Source organism: Brassica rapa, chromosome A04 (genome assembly GCF_000309985.2).
Source record: "Brassica rapa cultivar Chiifu-401-42 chromosome A04, CAAS_Brap_v3.01, whole genome shotgun sequence".
NCBI lineage: Eukaryota > Viridiplantae > Streptophyta > Magnoliopsida > Brassicales > Brassicaceae > Brassica > Brassica rapa.
In genome coordinates, this window is record NC_024798.2 from 12,302,404 (window position 1) to 12,327,193 (window position 24,790).

The window sequence follows — 24,790 nt, forward strand, 5'->3', positions numbered from 1 at the left end:
GTTCTTAATCGATATGGGAGTTCGATTGAGGGTTCATTTAATCATAATATGTCGTTAATGTGTGCTAATAATTGCGATTTGTGGCACAGATGGATCCGGCAGAGGAGAGAAGACATTCAAAGAGGCAAAAGGATTACATCAACAAGTTAGGGTCCGTCCCCGATTCTGAGTACGGGATTCCTAGAAGGTGTCCATGTGGGGGGCGAATCATTGATGAGGTTCGCCGGAAGGACGACTACGACACTCTTCCGGGGAAGCGGTTCTTCACCTGCAAGAACTACGAGGTAAGTTTTATTTTACACGCTTTGATTATCGTTTTTGGGATTACGAATCGACAAGTCTCTGATATTTGTTTATGTTGTAACCAAGGCTGATGGATTCCACTATCGTCAGCCTTGGGTGATAGGTGTGCAGGAGGAGATTGAAAGGTTGACTAAGCGGGTGGAGGAGGCTGAGCAAGTGATGTTGGGGACGTTGAATTTCAGTAAGCAGATTGAGACACTGGAGGTTAGTCAACTTTCCTTGCTCTTTCATTCCATAAACATTATAGTTTTGTAATTTTTTTGCGTGACTAACACTTATTCTTTGATGTTTCCATGTCCAGGAACAGGTTAAAATCCTCTGTGAGCAGGTAGATTACCTCACCGTCCAGGTGGCTACGCTGGAGAAGGTCAGCTTCGATTGAAAAGCAAAGGTAGCACTCAACAACCCTGTAGAGGTAGTTCGTAAATGTTTGTTAGAAATTCTTGATTGCTATATGTGTGTTTGATAATGTTAATGCTTTTTTAAAAGTAGAGGTAGTTGAACTTGTTAAATATAAACCTAACCGTATGAGACAACTTAACTAGAAATAGAACTTCATGAAAGCTTAAGATAACTACAACTATAACTAGAACTACAAGCCAAGCAAACTACAACGAGAACTAGTAGTCTAACTACAACTTAAATAAAACTATAATTAATGCTCACTTGGTTGTTGGTTGCTGTGATCAATTTGCGATTGTACTTTGCTGTAGTTAATATATGCGATTGATTTGAAGTGTATTCATTGCTCTATGTGAACAACTTGGTCTGTAAAAAACTTTTCTAATGAATGTCTGGTAGGTAGACTTTGTTTAATTGTCCTATCCTATCACACGAAAAAGTAGTTTATAAACATAGGAAATCCACAACTAAAAACACAGTAACATATAAACACCACACAAAACCTAAACGAAAATGGAACCTTTCTCCCAACACTCTGCCGGGTTTGTTAATCTATTAGCTTCGCAGAGCAATCAAGAAATAGACGTTGACTCTGCTGAGGCTAATGGTAACTCGCCCGGTTTAGTTAAGCCATTGGACAGGAGAAAGTGGGGACCCAAAGAAGACCTTGTGCTCATCAACGCTTGGTTGAACACGAGTAAGGATCCTATAGTCAGCAATGAGCAGAAGGCAGGGGCGTTTTGGAAGAGAATAGATGATTATTTCAACTCAAGCCCTCAGCTCATTGGCTCCGTTCCTAGAGAATGGAGTCAATGTAAGCAGAGGTGGAGAAGGGTTAATGAGCAGGTGTGCAAGTTTGTGGGTTGCCATGAAGCCGCTTTGAAGGAACAAGCGAGTGGTCAAAATGAGAATGATGTCATGAAAGCTGCACATGACATCTTCTTAAACGACTATCATGCCAAGTTCGTACTTGAACATTGCTGGAGGGAGCTGCGGTTTGATCAGAAATGGAGATCACACTCGTTGTCGAAAGATGGTGCGAAGGAGAAGAGGAAGGAAGCAGGACCGGAGGTGGTGGCTGACGACGAAGAGGTTAGGCCTCCTGGTGTTAAGGCGAGCAAAGCAGCGAAGCGCAGGAAGCATGGGAATGAAGCAGCTTATGATCAAGTACAGAGCATGTTAGCTATGAAAAATACCATTTCGAAACAAAAGATCCTAGATCGTCTCCTTGCCAAAAATGAAGAAACACTTTCTAATCAAGAACTATCCCTTAAGAAAAAACTAATATCTGAAATGCTTTAATTTGGTGAGTGACTTGTATTTTAGGTTGATTTGCTTAGGTTGAATCGATGAACTAGTTGGTTGAATTCGAGAGTTTGCTTGGGTTGATTCCTTGAACTTGTTGGTTGAATGCTTGAACTTCTTTATGAGTCGAACAAATTGTTTATGTTTAGCTGTATTGACTCTGTTTTCTTATCTTTTGCAGGTCTGAGAGTGCAGGTCACGGGTTGGAGTTAAGGTGTTGGAGGTCAGTAGTTGTTGCAGGTGAAGCCTTGTTGTTTGTTTGTCACGGGATAGTGTAGGCTTGTGTATCTTTCTACACTAGTTTTCAATCACGGATGATGTACTATGTATTGTGTCAGTGACAAGTTGATTCACGGATGTAATATGGTTTCGAACTCTATATATTATTGCACTTCTATTACTTTCAATTGCTCACATCTCTCACTTTAACACAATTGCACTTATCTCACTTCAAAACAATTGCACTTCTATTACTTTCAATTGCTCATGCACCAAGTAAGAACAACCTCACTACAACAGCTCTCATCGTTCATCTTCAGAAAGTAACTCCAAGTCCGGACCAGCTCACTACAACAGCTCTCATCGGGACAATCTCTCATCTTGAAGAACGAAGTCAGCTCTCCTCTCCATCTTCACATACAGAAACAAAATCAAACACGGAACAAGGTATAAAACATGCATCTTAGTAATAGCTTGGGTTATAAAAGGATTATGAAAAAGATAAAGGTTTTTGAAATAAATGAAAATTGCAAAAAAAAAATTACAACTTCTTTAAAGGATTATGAGTACGAAAATATAGGATTATGAAATAAAAGATTATGAAAAATAAAGGATTATGAAAAATAAAGGATTATGCAATATAAATGATTACGAAAAAGAAAATATAGGATTATGAAAAATAAATGATTAGGAAAAATAAATGATTATGAAAAATAAAGGATTATGCAATATAAATGATTATGAAAAATAAAATATAGGATTATGAAAAATAAATGATTATAAAAAAGAAATGATTATGAAAAATAAATGATTATGAAAAATAAATGATTATGAAAAATAAAGGATTGTGAAAAATAAAGGATTATGAAAAAGAAAATATAGGATTATGAAAAATAAATGATTATGGAAACAAACAAATTCTATTGATGGAATATAAATAAAAAATGATGGAGTTACAAACCCCCTACTTGCCTTTTGTAGGAAGGAAAACATAAATAAAGTGCTTGACAAATGTCTTCCTCATCAACGGATGAAGTTGATGAAGCTTTAGACGAAATAGTCGACCAAGTAGTTGACAATTACATCGACGCAATAGTTGATGGTCAAGCCAACAAGCCGAGGAGACGAGCTTATATCGAAAGAGATCGGGAAGTAGGACACACTCAACTATGGAACGATTCTTTCACGGAAAATCCTACATACCCACCGGAATTGTTTAGGCGGCGTTTTCGAATGAACAAGCCATTGTTCCTTCGCATTGTCGAACGCCTAAGTAGTGAAGTTCCTTACTTTCAGCAAAGACGAAATGCTCACGGAAGGAACGGGCTATCTGCACTTCAAAAGTGTACGGCAGCTATACGTATGCTGGCATATGGTCAATCGGGAGATACATATGTCCGACTTGGTGACAGTACATCACGTTTGTGTTTGGCAAATTTCACTGATGCAATAATACAATTGTTTGGAAAAGAGTATCTACGAAAACCTACAGCCGAGGATCTTCAACGATTACTCGATGTTGGAGAGGTACGGGGGTTTCCGGGGATGATAGGCAGCATCGACTGTATGCATTGGGAGTGGAAAAACTGCCCAACGGCTTGGAAAGGTCAGTTCACACGTGGTTCAGGAAAGCCGACAATTGTCTTAGAAGCCGTGGCATCACAAGATCTTTGGATATGGCACGCATTTTTCGGCTTATCAGGTACCCTCAACGATATCAATGTTCTTGATCGATCACCTGTTTTTGATGATGTCTTACATGGTCGAGCACCTAAAGTTAAGTTCAAGGTCAACAACCACACTTATCGTATGGCCTACTATCTTACTGACGGAATTTATCCAAACTGGTCAACATTTATCCAATCCATCCCACTTCCTCAAGGTCCTAAAGCCGAGAAATTTGCAGAAAAGCAAGAATCCGCCAGAAAAGATGTCGAACGGGCTTTTGGAGTATTGCAATCGAGGTTTGCAATTGTTAAAAACCCCGCTCTACAATGGGACAAGGAAAAGATAGGAAAGATAATGAGAACTTGTGTTATATTGCACAATATGATAGTAGAGAACAAACGACACGGATACGCTCAAATTGATACTTCTGAGTTCGAGTCAGGAGAATCAAGCAGAAGTTCGAGGGTGACAAGGAGAGAAAGTATTCATGTCGGTGATATGTTAGGCATGCGCAGAAAAGTTCGAGATCCAGAGAAGCATGCTCGTTTGAAAGCTGATTTAATGGAAAATATATGGCAAAAGTTTGGTGATGAAGATGAATAAGCTTTGTATGTTATTAAATTTCTTGATTTATGTAATCTACTCTTAATGTATTGAATAAAAAGTTTTAAAATATTTATAATATATTTTAATATTTTATTCATGTATTCTGAATATTTTGAAACTTTTAAATAATAAAATAAATATTATTATTTTATTCTTATGAACTCGTTCTTGAAATTCACCAATGCAGAAAACAACAAATACAGATTCATAACTATTCATGAACCTACAAAAAAAAATTAAAAAATCTTTGTGAACCCCAAAGGGTTCCCCAATGCTCATACTCTGATTTATTAATTCCATCGAAATCATGGAAGCTCGAGATATCCCAACCCCAAGATACCAATAAAAAAATCCCTTTTAGCACTTAATCAAAATTATTATCAAATTATTTTTAATTTTAATTAGTTTTTTACGTTTAAAAAAATACATATAGATACAAATAAAACCTAAACTTTGATTCTCGTCATGTTTTCTTCAAGACTTCAACTCCTCTCTCACGTTGGCCTTCCTCTTGTGCTCTACTCCGTTCAATGATAACTTTGAGATCTTCTTTTTTTTTCTCCTCAAAATCTTGTCTTCTTCTTTTTCTCAGTAAACCTAGTATTCACAAAACCCTACTTTATTAATTCCATCGAAATCATGGAAGCTTGAGATATCTCCAACCCCAAGATACCAATAAAAAAATCCCATTTAGCACTTAATCAAAATTATTATCAATTTTTTTAATTTTATTTAGCTTTTTACATTTAAAATAAAAATACATACATATACAAATAAAACCTAAACTTTGATTCTCGTCATGTTTTCTTCAACTTCTCTCTCACGTCAGCCTTCCTCTTGTGCTTACTCCAGTTCAATGATAACTTTGAGATCCTCTTTTTTTTTCTCCTCAAAATCTTGTCTTTTTCTTTTTCTTAGTAAACCCAGTATTCACAAAACCCTACTTTATTAATTCCATCGAAAATGGAAGCTCGAGATATCCCCAACCCCAAGATACCAATAAAAAAAAATCCAAACCTATTTCCGCTTCGCTGCCTTTGATCGCAAGACATTAAAGTCAAAAGAGCTATGTAAGCATCGTGAAATCGAGTTTCTTAAATCTTAAGAGTCTCATGATCGTAAATAAGCCAAAAGATGTTTACTGTGAATTTGTTCTTTCCTCTACTCCTACGTCTTTTATTGGTAAGTCAAACTTTACTGTGAGTTAAGCGAATGAGTTTCAACTTGCAAACAGATTAGACTATGAAACTAGCGGCATGATGCTCATAACTAACTCCCATAAGCTCTCTCCATCGGACCTTCCCCGAATTTGAACATAATCATGATTAAGTCAGGTCATTTACGGTCTAAACACATATCTTGACGTGTGTATTCTGCCTTGGACGTTAGTAGAGTTTTAGAGGGAGGTGTGGGAGAGTCCGGACCAATTCAGGTAGCTCTTGATCCTATTTCAAGTGCATTACTTGTCAGAGTTTCTCTTAGTGTCCATCGTTGATGGTTTGGCCTTCTCATTTCCACGTTTAAGATTTGGACAACTAGTGAGTTTTAGGGGCACATATACAAATTGACTAGCGGAGACTTGCCATTTTGTTCAATTTTCTTCTTAGCCGTAAGAATTTATATCTTCCTTTGGGAGCGTTTACAATAGTTAGTGGGCGTACTGCTATTGTGAGTTATGTTTTTTTTTTTGTTGGTCAAATCCTTGTTGTCACCATGCAAGGGTGGATCAGCACCTTACACTGATCAAATCCTTATTGCCACCATCCATTTGCTTTTGACTTTTGAATCTCTCATTTTGTCCAAGTCTCTTAGTTCCTCTTTCAGGTTATGATCAAGGTTTGCTAGGTGTGTAGACGACAAACGCAAGGAGATTGGCATTATAGAAAGATTTTCAATCCAAAACAAAGAACTTATGCTTCCATTTTTTTATGTTTGTAAAAATTAATTATTCTATTCTAAAATCAGTTTGTTTCTGTTTGTAATGATAATATTTTTAATCCAAAACAAGAGTTTATGCTTTTAAGGTTTTAAATTGTTTAAGGATGTGGTATAAAGAGATACACATGTGGTCTTGCTTATGTTGTATCATTGATCAAAAGTTCAAACCAGAACACTGAAACTCACTGTAGTAAAGGGTGATATGAATTCGGCTTTATTAGCAACTCACTTGATATTTGTACAATGTCTGCTTGAATACACACACAAGCGCGTGGAAGGTTGGTCCTCACATATGTCAAAAAAATTTTATTTTTCCGGTCATTGTTGATGATAGCAGGAGTGACTCAAGGGTACTGATCAAATCAGAAGGGTAAGTAGCTCATTTGGAAATTGACCAGGCTTCGATCGATTCCACAGTCCTCACAGACCATCAACTTTAGCTTATCAGAAATTGAACTCGCATCCAAATTCAGTAACCTACCTCCTTATGCTTCATCAGCAAGTAAACTGCATCCCTTGCTTACAAACGAGTTCCACAAACCACAAGAAGCATAGATATGCATCTTAGTAAACTTGATTGACCAAAAAAGGAGAAGGAAAGAAGAGATCATTGATGAAGTAGATTTTCTTGGTCAATTTGCATTCGAAATTTGGTTAAAAAAAAGAAGTAAAAGTCAATATTTTCAAGATCTGCTAAATATTGGCTAATCGTTTTTGGGCTAAAATTTTGGAAATTTGTAACAAATCCAGCAGAAGTTAGATTCTAATTTTTTAAAAGATCTTCAAATAATATATAGGAAATCATATGTAGCTTTTATTTAAGGAAAAATGAAAAATATTATATGTATAATTATTAATCAATTTGATAGTTTAATAAATATATATCTAGATGAACCAATCTATTTTTTCTAAAAATTCTGAGAAGTATTCAATGAATGACGCATGACTACCTAAAATGTTCTAATTTTTTTCAATTAATATATCCCCTATATATTAATTGAAAAACATTAACTTCTTTTTGTAGCCACGTGTCATCACTAGGATGATTCTTGAAATCACTAGAGAAATAGGTTGTTTCATCTAATGATTTAATAAATTTTTATTAAACGAACAATAAATTCATTATTAATGTTATTATTTCCTTAAATAAAAGTTACAGAAATGCCTAATGTGGCTTAAGTATATATGACAATTAATGGTTTTGAACAATAAAGATTTAATAAAAATTAGTGTATCTTCTATCATATTTGTTTAATTTTAAATTATTAAAATAAATTAACCAACTATATTAACCATATAATAAAATTAAGATTTTTGGTATATGTTATATTTTAAATTTTTCAAAATGACTATAAATTACTAAAATTGTTAAAAGCCTCACATTCAAATTTTGTGATCCATGATTTTAAATTTTTGTTATAACAAAAGACAAATGATTACAAAATTATATAAGTAAAAAGTATTATTTAATTAACTATTAAGATTAAAATAGATATATATATATATATATCATTTTAAATTAAACTATACACCATATAAAATAGATAAATATTTAATTTTGAAATTTACTTTGAACAATTTTTTTTTTGATAAAAGCTTTGAACAAACATTGACAACTTATTTTTTTTAAATTATAAATTACAAAAGCTACTAATCTCATAATGAAAATTTTGTTATCAGTAATTTAAATTTTTTTTTGATGAAATGTTAAATTAATTGATCACTTTAAAATAATATATGTACAACTATATGGAGTTCAAAAGATTAAACTTAGACAAGGAAACTGAAACTACTTAAACTAAGGGGGAGTTAGTGGGGAGCTAATTCAAGCTGATTTCAAAAGTCAAGAGGATTTTAATTCTATAAATATTTTCATTGATTCTGACAATATATCTTCCCATATTTATAGAATCCATATATTCTTTTGGCTTGATTGGCGATGACTTATTGTGATTTATGTTAACTTTTTCTACTATTGTTTATCTATTTTCCATATAATATATTCAAAATAAGTGTTCAATTGTGTTTAAAGAAAATGAGCGTTCTAGAATTGTTCTTTGCTTTTTTTTTTATCATCAAAGCTCGCAAGGTAATACAAGTTTCTGGTTCTCTCTTTTCTTATCTCTTTTTTTTTATGATATATTTTTCTGTTTTTCATTATATCATGTATTAAAATGGTTTGATTGTTATATTTGTTACTTTCAAATTTATGTTTGCTTTCATTATTTTATTTGTTTAGACTACTAGCAAGAACTTTGATGTTTACCTGTTTGTTTGTGATAAAATATTTTTGTGTGTATGTTCTTACTAATATTTGATTAACTTCACATAAGATTGCAATGGGTGATAAAGAAAAAAATCAGTATAGCCTATGAAATTCAGAGGAAACCAAGGTTTTAATAGAGTTGCTTGTGGAGGGAATTCAACGTATTGTAGTGTATAAAAGAATTCTAGGTTTATCATTTTGATGTGTTGTAGTGTGACTGTGCATGGAATCTATAGTTATATACATGCATGTTTGATAAAAGAGATTATATGGAATTGATAATGCTTCTCACGTATTATATTTGCATGTTTGATAAAGAGATTATTGATTTTGTCATCTCAACTTTGAGAATACATGGGTTAAGTCTAGTATTTTGAAAGTCTTGAGTAGTGAGTTAAAATATAATGAATCATTGTTCCAATAACACCACAATTTAATAGAATTACAAAATCTAAAAATACTTAACTTTTTGAATAACAAAAGATTTATATGGAATTGTAAAATCACCACACCAATAACACCAAACTTTTTAGAACTTTAAGAATCATGTTACCAATAACACTAGAATCTTTAAATTCTTCAACTCTTTAAAAATCAATCTCCCACTAATCCCCCCTAAGTTGTACTTTCGTGTGCTTCAAACCATCGGATCATCAGGCCCTGCAGTCGCGGGTTGCAAGTGTACTTGAGGGAAGTTATACGGTTCCTTACAGTCTTATCAATCAACTTTGCTAGCTGGTCCACTGACTTGTTGCTGCTTTTGTGTTTTCTTTCATTACGCCCACACTAGATTAGGTAAACATACACTTGGAAGACCAGTCTCAGAAGGATAAAGGTGAGGTGATCGTACGAACCCATGAGCAGACGAGACAGAGTTATGTCCCAGTCAGGATCAGGATCCAATCCAAATAGATTCTCTGTCACTTTCAACCAAACCATAAACGTATAGGGACAAGCAAAGAACATGTGATCTCTTGTCTCATCTGGTTCCCCACAGAAAATGCAGCACTGCGGTTGACCCCAACTGCTTGTACGACGACCGGTGGAGAGCCTATCACGGATGGCTAGCCAGGTGATGAAAGAGTAATTTAAAATGTTTGCTATAAAAAATACAAGTGATCAAAAAACTTTATGAGTAAAAAACATAATTTAATAGACATTAATATTAAAAATATACTATGGATGTTATTATGATTTAAATTTAATTATATATCTTATCGAATAGAAAAAATATTGTTTGGATTAATAAAATTAATTTATATGTTTGCACCAGTTTATTTATATATGTAATAGTTACTGACTTTTAATTATTCAATATATATTTATTATTTTATAATATATAAAAACATATTATACATAAAATAATTTATATATATAATGTTTATTCCGCGAAAGCACGGGTCTTAATCTAGTTAGAGATTAATAAGAGACCCGATTAATAATTGGTTGTTCTTTTCCAGACATATTTTCCAAACAATAATGCAGCATGCACTCAATTTATAGTTTACCATAACTGGAAGAAAAACATAAATGATAAGTTTCCATGGTCATAACTGGACATCGCATTTATCACAGTATCAGTATCACAATCTCAGCCAATCCCGTACATTAAATGTTAAAAAGACAAAACTCTACAAGATATTGTAAATATGCACCATTTTTGGTCCAATGTAATGCGGTAAAAACTAGTTAAAAATTAAAATACTAGGAATACATATAAGAGGGAGCACAAATATTAAAATAGAGTCCACACAGTCGCCTTAAAACTCAAATAGATACACAATCACTGCTATTAACAAGTATTGTTTGTGAAAACGGGAATGATGTCGACTTATTTTACTTAGTGACTTCATGGGTCTTAGTTTCATTGGAGTCCATTATGTACATATAAGAAGAACGAAATCAAGAATCAATCTTACAAGTATTTCTCACAAAGTTTTTTTTAAAGATAATATTCTATCTGTTCCAAAATACATGATGTTTTAGAGAGTTTTTATGTTTCAAAATAAATGATGTTTTTATATTTTTATGTTAATTTTACTTTTATTAGATACCGTGTGAACAATGAGACTTTATAAAAAAAAAGTTTTGATTGGTTAAAGTAATTTTAATTTATATTTTTAGTGTTACTTTTTAAGGTGAAAGTGGATTTCTTAATTCTTGTGTCCTTAAAAGCTTGATTATGGATGTATTATTATTATGATTAACTATTTCTCACCATTTTTAGCTAATCGAAATTCAGAAAACACAACTAGTTTCTTCGAAGTTTACAATTTATCATTATTATATAACAAAAACACAATGAAAATGTATGTATTAAAAAAAAAAAAACTTCAAGACATCATTTTGAAAGGAATCTTTATATATAAAGAAGAGATTGTTTCTCTCCTGTGAGGACACGTTGGATGACAGGGTGGAAATAGGAGATCTATGGTGTAGACACGTCAGATACAATAGTCATCGTCCTCGACTCTTCGAGATCTCTGTCAAACTTACTTCGGTTAACAAATCGTCACCTTCGTTACACATCTCCAACATCACCCATCTTCCTCCATTATTGCGCTCTAAAATTAAGGAACTTAAAGTATTCAACTCTCTTCAACTTCTCCCCTCTCCCAAACTAGTTATATAAATCAATCATCATCGACCATGAGATTGATTCTTTACATTGGTTCGATTGGATCTCCATCTCCCAATTTTTTTAATCTATTTCTGCTAACTTACATTGCTTGCCTCAGTTCGTTACCTCACGAGCATATGGTCGCCGCCAAATTGAAGAATACCGGAGGTTCTAAATTCCTCGAGTTCAACATTCTCCGAAAGCAGAAGTTAAGATCTCCTTCCTCCGAGGATGTTACAGCGACAGCGGTCTTGCCTCCAAGTTTCTATCTATGCCGTTGAAATGTAAACCTCCTCGACGATGGGAAGACATGTTTAAATGGAAAAATGAAGTTGGAACAGATCACATTATAAAGGTAACTGGATATTATATTTGGTCATTAGATGTAACAGAAAGGAGTACGTAGTAGCAAGCCCAAGTTAATAACGTTTTTGGCTTTATTGCTCGGAACATGATTACAGGTTCAAAGAATTGGAGAACATCATAATGCACTATCCTGAAATGAATCGTGGAATTAATAAAGATGGAAGGCATATATATATCGAGATCCTAGGAAAGTCATCCTGGTAAGTTATGGATATTACAACCATCGAGCGGTACTTGAAGTGTCATATACATGAATTCGAAAAGGTTCTGCGGCAGAAGCCCCATGTGTGTTCCATTGAAGCAAAACGACAATACACTATGGTAAACTCCTATATATATGCACTTAATAAAGATTAGAAAACATACCAATGTTGTGTCCTTTAGGCTTTAGATAGTGTGAATACATATTGTGAGAAGATGATGGAGGGTCGTTCATCGATTATGGTCTTGATAATGTTTAGATGATTCTTGCGGCGGTTCTGTTTTCATTGATCCTTCACCTAGATTTCATGATTTGGATATGTTCTTTGGTCTCACGTTAATTGTTTATTAGTGATTAATTTGGATTCATATAAATGAAAGTCATGATTGATGGATATTTATCTGATAACGGTATAGGGGTGTCAACGTTTCGAGTGGAGCTTTCATTGGTATCTGCGAGGCTCTTGAGCTCATGGATGGTGGAAAAGAGTACCTTGGGAAGGGTGTGTCTATAAGGTGAAAAACTACGCTGTTAGTGAAAGAAGTGTTACGATTTAAAAAAAGTGTTAACAAATAATGAAAGATGAAAGATGATTCTGGCCATCTTGGTTCTTCTTTTCGTACACAGCTTGATCCAATGGTATCCTTGCTGTGCGCAAAGCTGGGGCCATTGTCAATGGCATTCCTCTTACAAAGCCAAGGTAGGAGAGCAAAAAGGTCAACAGAGATTAGAGTATTAGACTATGGGGTAACGTTCCTCAACAACAAAGATGAGGGATAAAGGAAAACAATAAAAAATATAAATGATTACATATTTTACATGTTCCACGGTAAGATAATTTTGTAAATTTTAACAAAACGAAAAATAGTAGAGTTGGTAAGATAAGCATAATTTTGTAAATTTTACCAAAAACAAAAAAAAAGAAAATAGTAGAGTTGGTAAGATAATGTTTATACGTGTCTATATTTTGACTCATGAAAGCTTTGTAAACTATTTTGGACTTGAGTCTACTTAACCAATCAAGTAGAAGAAAAGAATGAGTATGCAACAATTGCTTTTTTTATGTGGCTCTGTCCGAGAAGTAACAACAGAGGTTTTACAACAACAACAAAAATGGTAACAGCAGAGGACAATCAGAAGAGAAATACAAACATGGATGCAGAGTTGGTTCAGTAAATTTTAAGATTCTCTATATCTCTCTAAACCAGTTGGTCAACCGAGCAGTTTAACCAAGTTTTACTAAAAAAAAATTATATGCTTACCAAAGTTCTTTATGAACTTAAGCAAAAAAAATTGGTTTAAATACCGTAAAGATACATTATCTTTTATAGCATCAAAATCTGCATATTATGATCTCAAAGTAATTATGGTTTGAATCTACCCTTATAACTTTATATTATACCAATATACTCTAATAGATAATTAATTTCATAATAATATACTTTTATAAAAAAATTATTTAACATAGTTATTCAGTAAATCAATGTTACTCAGTCCAAAAATATAGTACGCAATATATCTATTCAAAATATAATATTATGAAAATAAAACAACAAAATTTAATAATAAATAATTATATTCAAAAGGTAATCAAATAAAAATAACAGCCAATTCTACTCTAAAAACAATATTTGTTTAATAATCTTAATCTGTTTGGATGGTATGGTTAATTTGATAAAATATATATATTCTTAAACAATCAATTTTGAATTGTTATGTTATTTAACTAACCTTAGAAACAACTTTTAAATTGATTCATTTTTCACATTATCTAAATCATGAATAGGTTTAAAATATATAAAAGAAAAGAAAAATATCAACATATTCAAAATATATATATATAAGAATGAAATAATTCATGATTTGTATATTAAATTTCAACTGTAATCACAAGTAATTTACTTACTTTTTTAATAAAGGTATAGCAAAGATAAAAAAGGTAAAATAAATTACATTAATGAAAAATATTTTCTTATTAATTTATCAGGTCTTTGGTTTTTAATAAAAACTAAAATAGATATTAAAGATTAACTTTATTTTTAGTTTAGAATAAATTGAAAATATTTACACATATTAAAATATAACATAATTTCAATTACTTTTCACTTGCTCGCCCGCCCTACGGGCGGGTTTATGCTAGTGAAGTATAAAACAAAAGAAAATTACATAACTGTTGTTTTCGGATAAGTAGATTTTCTACGGTTAGTTAAACGGCAAGGACTTTAAAACTTACCGAGCCAAACCAACACATGGAGATTATCTACACACTAAACGACCAACAAAGGAAAAATACTTCGTAAGCATTATGATTCAGAAAATTTGCTAATCGCATCCCAGTCGATCTCCACCGAAGGAAACTTCCCAAGTCCGAATCTCCCAATCTCGTCGAACTCAGAATCCGAGAATTCTAGGAACGTTATGCCCTGTTCTGAATACGAAGATTCCAATTTAGACTCATCCCACAACGAGTTCTTGTCGGTTCTTGGTGAATCATCGGAGAATTTCATTTCCATATGCTCTGTTTTTGTCAAGAAAAGCTCTGTTTTATCCGAAACAGAGCACATGTCTTCTGATTTCTCCGAAACAGAGCAAGTCTCCTCTGTGTTTCTCAAACTCTGACAAATAGCTTGGAGCTTGGCATCAACAGAGGAAGGGAGAGAATTGATCTCTTCGTGTTTGATGTCTGGGAAGTTAAGCTTTCCGATATCTCCACGGATTTGAAAAGCGGCTTGGTCATAAGCCAAGGCAGCTTCCTCGGCGGTTCCAAACGTTCCGAGCCAGAGCCGGGTCCGGCTTTTAGGCAGACGGATCTCAGCGACCCATTTTCCCCAATGCCTTTGCCTTACGCCTTTGTAGAGCTTCTGGGAGTTGGAGGAAGAAGGTGAGAGTTTCTTCATTAGGATTTGGTTTGGAGAGAGGGTTGAGGTTGTGCTGCGCCTATGGTTGAGCTGCTTCTGAATCTGGTATGTTTGGTATGGTGTGAGCTGGTTTAGGCCGAGGGGCTTGGATTCCATGAGAGGATCGAAGTAGAGATCTATGGCTGCAATTGAGTTTTGTAAAGGTGAGATTTTTATAATACACAAAGGAAAAAGCAACGGCTTTTATAACGGCTGTATCCATTGAATTCGTCTAAACATTACTTAAGAAATATTCATCACAAATATCATCAAATTTTATATTAATCATGAATGAAGGTAAGAACCAATAGGAGATTGCCATGTCTAGATGTGCTTTGGACCTAGCCGGTCGGAGAAATAAAATATATGTTTTTATTGGGTTTAAGACATGTTTTAATTCCAGGTTTTAACACACAATATATGACCCAATTTTGGGGAATAATTCAAAGGTTTTGGACCATCCAATCAATCGCAAGCTTCCACGATTTGAATCTTTTAAATGTGTTTAGTGACCTGATCATATAATTTTAGGTTTGTATGGAAACAAAACAATTTTTGGAAAAAGCTCAAACTAATTATATGATTTCATATTATTATAAATTTTCAAGATATATTATTTTTGATGATAGAGGTTGAAGATAGTGGTGAAGTAAATACTTATGGCACATGGTAGTTGGAGAGTTATTTACTATGGCTACGTGTTTTTCACATTTACTTTGATTTTAGACCATTTCGTACACATTTAAGAATTGATAAATATTCTTTAGTTTAATTTACAAAAAGGTTGTAAAAGCCAGAACAACAAACACAATAACTAAACGGTTGATTCTAAGATTCTTTGAAAAGCCAACTTGCCTGCAAACCATTTTACCATTAACTGAAAGGACCAATACAAAAGGCTCTTTAAATATGTGAGATTCTAGTAACTAATATATACATGCGCATTTGATGATATATAGCATCTTATTAGATTATTGTAGTTTTATGTGGACACTATTGACTTTACGTTCTAGGTACGGGCTAGGCAAAGAAGAATGGGGATTATAAATACTTTATAATAATAAAAAAACTAGAGTTTATTCCGCACACTGTGCGGATATATTTTCATTTTATAAATATTTAATTTTGATATTATTATATAAATTTAAATATACAATTTATATCTTAGTGTTATGTATTTTATAATTCTTTAATTTTATTGTTTAGGTTTCTTATTACTTTATTAATATAGGAGTTTGTTTTATACATTTACCCTTTTTTATTACGTTTTCGAGTTTTCATAATTTGAAATAATCAAATAAAAAATATTCTTCAACATATGATTTTTGAAAATATATAGCTGTAGAAATAAATTTTTAACATATGTTAATAACTTCATTTGTATAAAAAAAAATCTGACATGATTAACAAATTTGAACCCGTTTTAGTGGTAGATGATAATTTATTTAAATGAAAGCATTATATTACTTAATTACGAAATTAATTAATGTAATATTTAATAAAAATTATTTAAAAATTTAATAGGATTTTGTTAGATTTTTCTCAACAGATTTTGTTATAACTGAAGATAAAATTCAAATCTATAGTTAAAATTAATTTATTATTAATATTCCTATTAATTATTATGTCATATTATGTGATTAATGAAATGGTCCTAATAAACTTCTAAATAGTAGATAAAAATAGTACTTCTCTTTTAATAGATAAGATATCACCTTATGCACAAAAAAAAAATAAAAATACCATCCATGTGAATGTTGGTGTGACTCATGCATGAGGTATTGAATTCAAACGTCAAGAGGATTCATAAGTGGAGTCATTTTACCACAAAGGAGCCATTTTACCAAGTGTTTAGTTATAATTCCGGTTGAAAAGACCACAAAGTCCATTTATTTTAAGGAATTTGATGTTATATATAATGAAACGGATGATTTTGGAAATTGCATAACGAAATAGGATGAATTTGTGATAATCATAAGTGAAGTTGGAAATAGCCAAGAAAGCCAACAAGGGCAATAGGATCTAGGACTACGAAATGGCAGTTGGAAATAGGTGTTTTTACGCGAGTGTTAAATAGGTGTTTCAGACAACTTGATAGAACCAATATTTAAGATGAACATCAAAGAAAATATTTAAGGTCTATAAACTATAAAGGTATCTAGTGATGTGAAATTGCTGCATTCCTCAAAAGATTGTTACTTATCAAAACTGTCCTCAAATTTGTCAAATCATAGTTTAAAAAAATGTCAAATCAGAAGAAAAGCATGAATATTCTCAATAACCAATTTTTTATGTGGTAAAAAAATAACATTTAATATAGTTAGATTTATGTTAGAACATTTTTAATTGGTAATATCTCACTAAATTTTTACTATAAAAATAAAGACTGTTAAAGACGTTGTTTCAACTTGAAAGATACACATCAAAGTCTATAAATCATCTCCAATAAACCACCTATTAAATTCATAATACCCCGTTACTAATAAATTTCATCAAAGTAGTTGACGACATCTTGACACGTCAACTATGTCACCACAACTCATGTTCGAGATAATCTAAAAATAATGCTAAAATGTTCATGAACCTGACCCAATGTTTTGGATCCAGGTAAATTCAATTAGTTTTTAATATTAGTCAAATGGGAGAAGAACATTCATGCATATACTTTGTATGATTCAATGCTTGGTCTTTATAAATTAGAGTTTAGTTTTATGAGTGTATGACTTAGCTTGTATGATGTTGAGAGAGAATGCATGGAAAAATAAATAAAAATATGGCCTATACAGGATCGAACCTGTGACCTTCGCGTTATTAGCACGACGCTCTAACCAACTGAGCTAATAGGCCTTTTGATTTACCTATATCTAAACTATTTAATATTTATTATGTCATACCTATCTCCGCTTTTTCTTTTTGTCTCACATTCTCTCAAACACAGTCTTCACTGTTACTTTGACAATGGCTACTAGCCTACTACGTCCAACTCCTTACTCTTCCGAGCTCTGACTCACTGAGTCATCATCATAATTACCCCAGAATCCCTCTCAATCCTTCCTCCTCCACCACTTCTCAACATTCTGACGTTTGTGACATTTCAATTCTTCTCACTCTCTCGGTCTATTCGCTTCTCGAATCTCCAGAGGCCCCAGCATTCCCAAAAGTAATGGACGTTAACAAGGCCAGAAATATATTGCCTCACAGATACGGTACACTTTTCTTAGTCTTCTAGCAGTTGATGAGTTAAGTTTTGATCTTTTTGTTCATTGTGGAGGAGAGGTATTGATGTTTCTTAGATCTTTAGGTTTCCTTTTCTGCTGGTGGATAGAGTGATCGAGTTTTACACCTGGTGATTCAGCTGTAGGTATTAAGAATATCACTATCAATGACGATTTCTTCCCTCATCGACCCATCATGCGTGTTTTCATGATTGAGGTATAACAATGCTCAAACTGTATTGTTATTTGCAACATTATTCCTAATTGAAAATACTCTTTTTCAATAAGAGTCTTCTACTATTCACTTCACTTTCCCGCTTCTTCTTGTCCTTGTATATACTCTCCAATATCTATCAATACCCTCTTCGCCAAGATTCAGCTTGCCCTCAAGCTGAAATGAAGGAAACTGATATCCACACGCTCTCATGCTGAGGAAGGCGGCAGGCCTCTCCACTGAAATAGAACCTCCAAACATCGCTCCTTATCATAACGTGTTTCCAAGATCGCTTTTGGTTCCAACATAAACTCATCATCAGCTAGCGTACAATACAACAAACAGTTGGCGTACAAAACCATTGCTACTCGAAGGTGGTAGTACAGGAGAGAAACAAGTTCTAAAGCAAGGCCAACAACAAGTTAATACTGGCCAGAAGGATCGCAGACACTTAACACCAGCAGAGTATGAATATCACATGAAGAACAAACTGTGTTACAAGTGTAGTGAGAAACATTTTATGGTCATGTTTGTGCCAATAAAAAACTTCAAGTGCTGACAGTTATTTAAGGGTAATAAGTGGATCTTATAGAGGAGAAATTTTTCGATACAGTTCAAGCTGAAGGTGGTACAAGTACATAATTGATGGAGTTATCATTGAATGTGTTTTTGGGCCAACCATCACCAACAACCACAAAACTGAGCCACAAAACTGAGAGGTTTAGTGGGAAAAAATAGAAGTGATTGTGATGTTAGATAGTGGTGCCACACACAATTTCATCACTCTGATGGTAGCCTAACAAGCTCAGTTGAGAACAATTATATATAATATTATGTGATCCTTATATCTGAAGGTCGCGTGTTCGATCCATGCTCACCGCACCAATTTGATAAGAATCAAAGTCGTATTCCTATCTATCTCTTAACAGTTGTAACTGGTGACTTCTCACGAGCTATCACCTCGTCTTACAATCGTCACTCTACACTTCTCAGTTTGTAATTCGATAGAGCTAAAACAACAATTATCAAATGTATTTATAGTTGCAACCTGTAAATACTTTTTTTCAATAACAGTCTTCTACTCTTCACTTCACTTCTCTTCTACATCCATATAACCATATTCCCGCCTCTTCTCTTCCTTGTATATACTCTCCAAGGTTTATCATAGTTTGAAGCAACTCATCGCAAAGACCGGCATTCCCATACCAACAGACTTGAGCAAAACTTCTTTGCTTTCGTGAGAGAGAATTCGGGAAATCAAGAAAAGAATCTCTCTTTTAATTTGTCTCTGATGAAGTTTAGTATCTCTACCTTAAATCCACTAAATTAAAGCATTCACGTGGAACTAACAGTATTGGTTATGCCTAAAGAAAATGAATCTAATCTCTTACTTCCTCCACAACATTGTCAGTAAAGGTCTTTAAACATGTTTTGATATAAAGAAAAAAAGAAAAAGAAAAAAGAAAATAGTTTTGTGACAGGGATATTTAAGCATATTGGGGAAGCATGAGGGGCAGGCAAACTCTCTTCATTGTTTGTGTTCTTTGATAATGGCTATTACTACGTTGAACTCGGTACTCTCCCTGAGCTCGAGTCATCATGATAATCAGACAAGAATCCCTCTCATTCTTTCCTCAAGATCTCATTCTGTTTCTCTCATACACAACAAGCGACCTAGTTCCCTTGCGCTTCGTTGTTTCAACAATGCCGATAATGTCTCATCCGAAAAAGATACCCCAATCGAACTCAGTAATAAAATTTCTGGACTTTCTGACATTTCAATCCTTCCCCAACTAACTCAACTCTTCTCTTCTTTTAATCTCCAGAGTTTTCAGCATTTCCAACGGTTATGGACATTAACAAGATCAAAGAGATATTGCCTCACAGGTACGTACACTTTTTTTCTAGGAATTGAAGCGTTTTCTTTTGTAAGTTTTGATCATTTTGTTTCTTTAATTCGATCTTGTTAGGTTTCCGTTACTGCTGGTGGATAGAGTGATAGAGTACACGCCTGGTGTTTCAGCTGTAGCTATTAAGAACGTCACTATCAATGACAACTTCTTCCCCGGTCATTTCCCTGATCGACCCATCATGCCTGGTGTTCTCATGATTGAGGTAACAACAATGCTTAAAGTCTCACGTTAGTTTTAGACCTTTGGGTTAGTGTGACATCTTTATATGATTTTAGGATGTAAATTGGGCCTAATGATCATGTCTAGCTCGGTCCAAAATTAAAATGGTCGTTTTATGAGTAGCTTAACTAAAAAGTTGAGTTTGTGTGCGTCTTTAGGCAATGGCACAAGTGGGAGGCATAGTAATGCTGCCGGAAGTAGGAGGGTCTCAAGATAACTTCTTCGTTGGCGGTATTGATAAAGTGAAATTCCACAAACCAGTGGTTGCAGGAGACACACTGGTCATGAGGATGACTATCCTCAGCTTCCAGAAACGCTTCGGGCTTGCTAAGATGGAAGGTAAAGCTTATGTGGGTGCCTCCTTGGTCTGCGAAGGCGAGTTCACGATAGTTTCTTCTGCAGGTACTTCGTCCTGATCTCACAGTCTCACTCGCTGCTATATGTGTTTTCTTTTTCTGTGATTCTCTTGGCCTTGTGTGTTCTGTATTAATGTCTCTCTTGAGTGATGAAGAGATTCATGATATAAATAAAATAAATAAAGTTTGGTTTAACACAAAGATAGTTACTCTTTAAGTCTATTACACATTTGATCCAAAAGCTTAAGCTAAAGTTTTAGATCCTTTTTGCTCTTCTTCGTCCTCCCTGTCCTCTCACTTGTACTCCAAGATCATGTTGTTCTCTGGGGCAAGCCCAACGCAGGCCCTAAGAATGTTCTCCAGCATAGCCCTCTGCTTCGATAGAGCGTTAACCACCGGCGTTCCAGGCGGTACTAGAGGTGCCTTTGTGAGGTAACTGAGTATGGTTGCTACTGGGTGGAAAGAGTGATACTTCCCCTGTAATATAAAAAAGATTCAAACATGAAAAAACAAGATCACAGGAGAAACTCAAGTACTAGGTAGAGGAGAACACAAACCTCTCCTTTGGCTTTGAATTGGATTCTGGTGCTGAGTTCAGCGAGAAGAACAAGATCCAAGATGATTGGAGCAGCCAACAGAGAATCCTCACAAGTGTTATGCATAACAATTGTATTCTTCCCTCCCATGAATATCTCCGAGGTGTACTCATCCATGGCTCTCTTACTATCCGCAACATACGGTACATACTACCAACACACAACAATAGACTTTGAAACGTGTGTATAAACAAAAGAAGAACTACTGACTCTAGACTCAAAAAAAACAAACCTTGATGACAACGACATGGTCAGGATGTTCACCAGGCTCAAAGAGGATGCCATTACTAGCCACCATGTCATCAACAACATTACTCTTTGAAATCTCCTTGGACCGGAAAGTCTGCGGAGCTGAGAGGTTCATCCCATCGTTGTTTCCCAAGTGATTATAGCTCACAATCGAAGTAGGCTGCCAGACACAAAACAAAAAAGATCACTCACAAAGTTACTTCACTGACAAGAAAGAACCTTACTTGACAAAGAAGCTTTCTTTCTCTCTTTTTACCTTGATGCCAGCTCCAACAAGAAAATCAACCAAAACAGATTTCATTTTAGTCTGACCACTCTTGAAGTCGTCCCCACCAATCAAGCAGTTCCTCGATATAGCCAGCTCTATAAGCCCCGGGACAAAAGTATTCTGAGGACTCCCGTTGATGAAAGGAACGCCTTCAAGAACACAAGCAATAGCATAAAGCGTAGAAGGCGAGATCTCAGACTCGTTCTTCTCAACAGAAGCCAATAGATTCTCCATCGTATCATTAAGCCCTACAACCACATCGCTGTAACGCTCTGTGTTGGCTGTCCATAACACAACCACCTTATCCACTTTGTTCTTCTCCTTAAACTCCCTACAAAGATCACAATCAATTACACAAAACCAACCAACAAATCTCTAAAAGTCTTACACATGTTGTTATGTTATACCTCATGTCCTTGATGATGTGATCAACTTGTTCTTTCTTGGTACCTTCGATCACGCTATTAGCACGTGACCCTTGATTCGCAGCGATGAAGTCAGGGTCGTAGATACCAGGGAGCGGGACCATGTGCTCCATGTAAGGCCTAAGCTGTTTTTGGAGATCAATGTCGAGGACTCTAGCTCTAGCCATAGCGTCTGCTAAGTTCATGTCGCTAATGTCCCAACCACCAAACACAACGTCGTCTGGATTCACCATTGGGAGAAGACTCTTGAAAGGAGCGTAGATCTCTTCGCCGTTGTAAGATCCGACACGAATCGAAGACGCTTGAGTGAGTGAGCCAAAGTAGTTCGCTTGTTGCACTCCGTCTTTAGTCGCCCACGAGATCCCTCTGGCAACACAACTTGACATCTCAAACCAAAGTCTAACCGAAAGAACAACAAAAGACAAAACATTTGAGATTTGACTCACTCTTTGTTAGCGATCACACCAGCGGTTAGAGTCGATCCATTGTTTCCTCCCCAACCAACAAGCATAACCCTATAAATCAAAAATGTCACGTGAGTGAAGGTTCGTGATTCTAAGACCGACCCAGATGAATTCGATCCCGGTTATTACAGAACACGAGTTAAAGATTCAAACTTGATTACCCTAGCTTGGGGACACGAGTGTCTGTTTTGAAATCGTATTGGACGGTTTTGGGCTTGACGATCCATTGATAAGAACCGTTACGGTTCTCGTGGACGACCTCTGTGGTTTCGTAATCGTACACAGAATGGATCTCATTCTCTGTGTACTTCACGTTCGGGCTCTCTACCTTAAAGCTCTCGATGAACATCTTCTCTCTTTAGTGTTTGGTTTGGTTTTGTGATCTTGAATCGACGAACAAGAGCGAGGATATATAGAGAAGGAGGGACACGTGGCGTAATGTTTGTGATGGTCTGAGAGGAGATGGTTGGTTCAGTGAGACGAGCGAGCCCACTACTCTAAGCCCAAGAGAGACTGAGAGCCACTAAACCACACGTGTTTGCTTGGTTCACACGCGTGGATGAAACTAGAATGTGAGAGACACGTTGGAAGCTTGGGTCTGTCTATATACGTGAAGACAAGTCTTGTTTTTTGTTAATCTGTGAAGACACTCTCGAAGGACCCCGAGGGGAGAGGTAGCGAGAAAGACGAGAGACGCGGTTAAAACGACAGTGTTTAGCCACCGAGAGACGAGTGGACGACACGCGCAATCTGTTATGTGGAACTGGTCTTTTTGGGTCTACACGTGGCGAATGATGTGGTGTCACGTCTGAAGAGCGCGTGAGAAAGTTAACGCCTCCGTTAACGGTAAGGTAGACCGTTTGTGGAGTCTAGAGGGTCCCAAGGAAATTTTATTGGCTACATGTGTGAAGTGTGGAGTCTGTGGACTCATGGAGTGGAAGTTAACTTTTTTGTTTGTTTTCTTTGAGAAATATTTTTTTTTTTGTTTCGGAGAATTCTAGAAGATGCATGTAGTTTACAAAGTAAATACCAAATTAATATTTTCTCTCCGATTGGAAGTTTGATATCAAATTCTTATAAAAATTATAGTGTGCTATGTGCAGGTAAAAGGTAAGTTAAGGAAATCAGCGAAAGCAACAGGTTTATCATTTATTGATGGAGATAGCCTAGTCGACCGTGTATATCAGTGATCGATTTTTGAAGGCTGAGTAATCTGCTGTTGTATTCTTCTGCCAATTGATCAACCTTATGATTTATGGTCGATAAGAGTTGATTTTGTGCCAGTGAATTTTCTGTTTGCCAGTTGAGAACCTTCTCCGCTTGACTTAACAGGCTAGGACCAGATGAGTCCACGGTTTGAGAAAGAATTTTTGGGCAATGTGCAACATTGTTCTTAAAAAATTCTTCTTGTGGCGGGAAGTCTTTGGGGTTGATCATCATGATCTGCTGCCTTGGTTCATCCTTCTCTTCACAGTATTGAACTATAAAGTCGTACTTTCCTTCACCAAGTGGACCAACAGATGTGTCTCCTTCGAGATATCTTTTGTAGAGTGGGTCCTTCTTCTTTCTTCGACGTATGCGAATATCTTCATCAGATTCGTAGCTGTAACTTGCTTCATCACAAGTAGCACATGAACAAACATCGAAGTAGCAATGTTCGTCTTTGTCTTTGAAAGGATAGATCACAGTTCCATCCTTTTCAAAAGAACTTGGTTTTGGATTTTGTTCTTTTGCTGGACCGTGGAAGCTTCGTTCATCAATCTGTATTGCGAACTGAGTGAACAACTGCTTTCGGAAAGATGATCGGGGTTTTTCGAATTTGATCTCGGTTGTTCCATCATTTCGAGAGTGAAAGCTGACTTCAGATGATTGAATGGGTGATTGAGTAGCTTGATGAAGCTTTTCGTAACTTGTTACCCATGACTCCGGTAGTCGGCGCAACAGTTCTTCACGAGAAATTTGTCGAGGGATTTATATCGAGTTTGGCGCTTGAGATGCTGAAGTGACTTCGAGGTATAGTGCTTCGTCTGACGAGGGAAGTACAAGATCAAGTGCGTGGTCTTGAATTCGGTAGACTAT

The 24,790-nt window shown here is 35.1% G+C and overlaps 5 protein-coding genes and 1 non-coding gene across 6 annotated transcripts; 3 read left to right on the forward strand and 3 right to left on the reverse strand.

Moving 5' to 3' along the window:
• The first annotated feature begins 1,201 nt into the window (after window positions 1-1,201).
• Window positions 1,202-6,480, forward strand: LOC103864332 (putative nuclease HARBI1). Its single transcript, XM_033289486.1, has 2 exons — window positions 1,202-2,676; window positions 3,211-6,480. The coding sequence occupies exon 2, from the start codon at window positions 3,241-3,243 to the stop codon at window positions 4,498-4,500; it is 1,260 nt and encodes a 419-aa protein (XP_033145377.1). The 5' UTR covers window positions 1,202-2,676; window positions 3,211-3,240; the 3' UTR covers window positions 4,501-6,480.
• LOC103864329 (glutathione S-transferase T3-like) lies at window positions 1,219-2,288 on the forward strand. Its single transcript, XM_033289368.1, has 2 exons — window positions 1,219-1,883; window positions 2,192-2,288. Exons 1-2 carry the CDS (start codon window positions 1,219-1,221, stop codon window positions 2,286-2,288), a joined length of 762 nt encoding a protein of 253 aa, XP_033145259.1.
• A 2,086-nt stretch (window positions 6,481-8,566) lies between the features above and the next one.
• Window positions 8,567-16,085, reverse strand: LOC103864333 (ethylene-responsive transcription factor ERF056). The gene has a single exon (XM_033289509.1). It carries the CDS (start codon window positions 14,907-14,909, stop codon window positions 14,199-14,201), a length of 711 nt encoding a protein of 236 aa, XP_033145400.1. The 5' UTR covers window positions 14,910-16,085; the 3' UTR covers window positions 8,567-14,198.
• A 1,481-nt stretch (window positions 16,086-17,566) lies between these two features.
• On the reverse strand, window positions 17,567-17,639 carry TRNAI-AAU. Its single transcript has one exon. It is a non-coding gene; the product is annotated as a tRNA-Ile (tRNA).
• A 1,777-nt stretch (window positions 17,640-19,416) lies between these two features.
• LOC103864335 (3-hydroxyacyl-[acyl-carrier-protein] dehydratase FabZ) lies at window positions 19,417-20,906 on the forward strand. Its single transcript, XM_009142090.3, has 4 exons — window positions 19,417-19,970; window positions 20,048-20,108; window positions 20,192-20,336; window positions 20,512-20,906. Exons 1-4 carry the CDS (start codon window positions 19,772-19,774, stop codon window positions 20,767-20,769), a joined length of 663 nt encoding a protein of 220 aa, XP_009140338.1. The 5' UTR covers window positions 19,417-19,771; the 3' UTR covers window positions 20,770-20,906.
• LOC103864334 (inositol-3-phosphate synthase) lies at window positions 20,855-23,256 on the reverse strand. Its single transcript, XM_009142089.3, has 7 exons — window positions 22,873-23,256; window positions 22,694-22,762; window positions 22,230-22,613; window positions 21,811-22,153; window positions 21,538-21,714; window positions 21,267-21,455; window positions 20,855-21,186 (listed from the first exon to the last, which is right to left on the reverse strand). The coding sequence occupies exons 1-7, from the start codon at window positions 23,058-23,060 to the stop codon at window positions 21,004-21,006; spliced, it is 1,533 nt and encodes a 510-aa protein (XP_009140337.2). The 5' UTR covers window positions 23,061-23,256; the 3' UTR covers window positions 20,855-21,003.
• Window positions 23,257-24,790: the final 1,534 nt, after the last annotated feature.

Bases quoted from the DNA above. Each gene is read 5' to 3' on its own strand.
- LOC103864332 (XM_033289486.1), top strand. From the start codon at position 3,241: ATGTCTTCCTCATCAACGGATGAAGTTGATGAAGCTTTAGACGAAATA.
- LOC103864333 (XM_033289509.1), bottom strand. From the start codon at position 14,909: ATGGAATCCAAGCCCCTCGGCCTAAACCAGCTCACACCATACCAAACA.
- LOC103864329 (XM_033289368.1), top strand. From the start codon at position 1,219: ATGGAACCTTTCTCCCAACACTCTGCCGGGTTTGTTAATCTATTAGCT. The intron at 1,884-2,191 runs GTTAGCTATGAA...TATCTTTTGCAG, and splicing joins TATGATCAAGTACAGAGCAT to GTCTGAGAGTGCAGGTCACG.
- LOC103864334 (XM_009142089.3), bottom strand. From the start codon at position 23,060: ATGTTCATCGAGAGCTTTAAGGTAGAGAGCCCGAACGTGAAGTACACA. The intron at 22,763-22,872 runs GTAATCAAGTTT...TTTGATTTATAG, and splicing joins ACTCGTGTCCCCAAGCTAGG to GGTTATGCTTGTTGGTTGGG. The intron at 21,456-21,537 runs GTTTGTTTTTTT...GTGTGTTGGTAG, and splicing joins ACCATGTCGTTGTCATCAAG to TATGTACCGTATGTTGCGGA.
- LOC103864335 (XM_009142090.3), top strand. From the start codon at position 19,772: ATGGCTATTACTACGTTGAACTCGGTACTCTCCCTGAGCTCGAGTCAT. The intron at 19,971-20,047 runs GTAATAAAATTT...TTTAATCTCCAG, and splicing joins AGATACCCCAATCGAACTCA to AGTTTTCAGCATTTCCAACG. The intron at 20,109-20,191 runs GTACGTACACTT...CGATCTTGTTAG, and splicing joins AAAGAGATATTGCCTCACAG to GTTTCCGTTACTGCTGGTGG.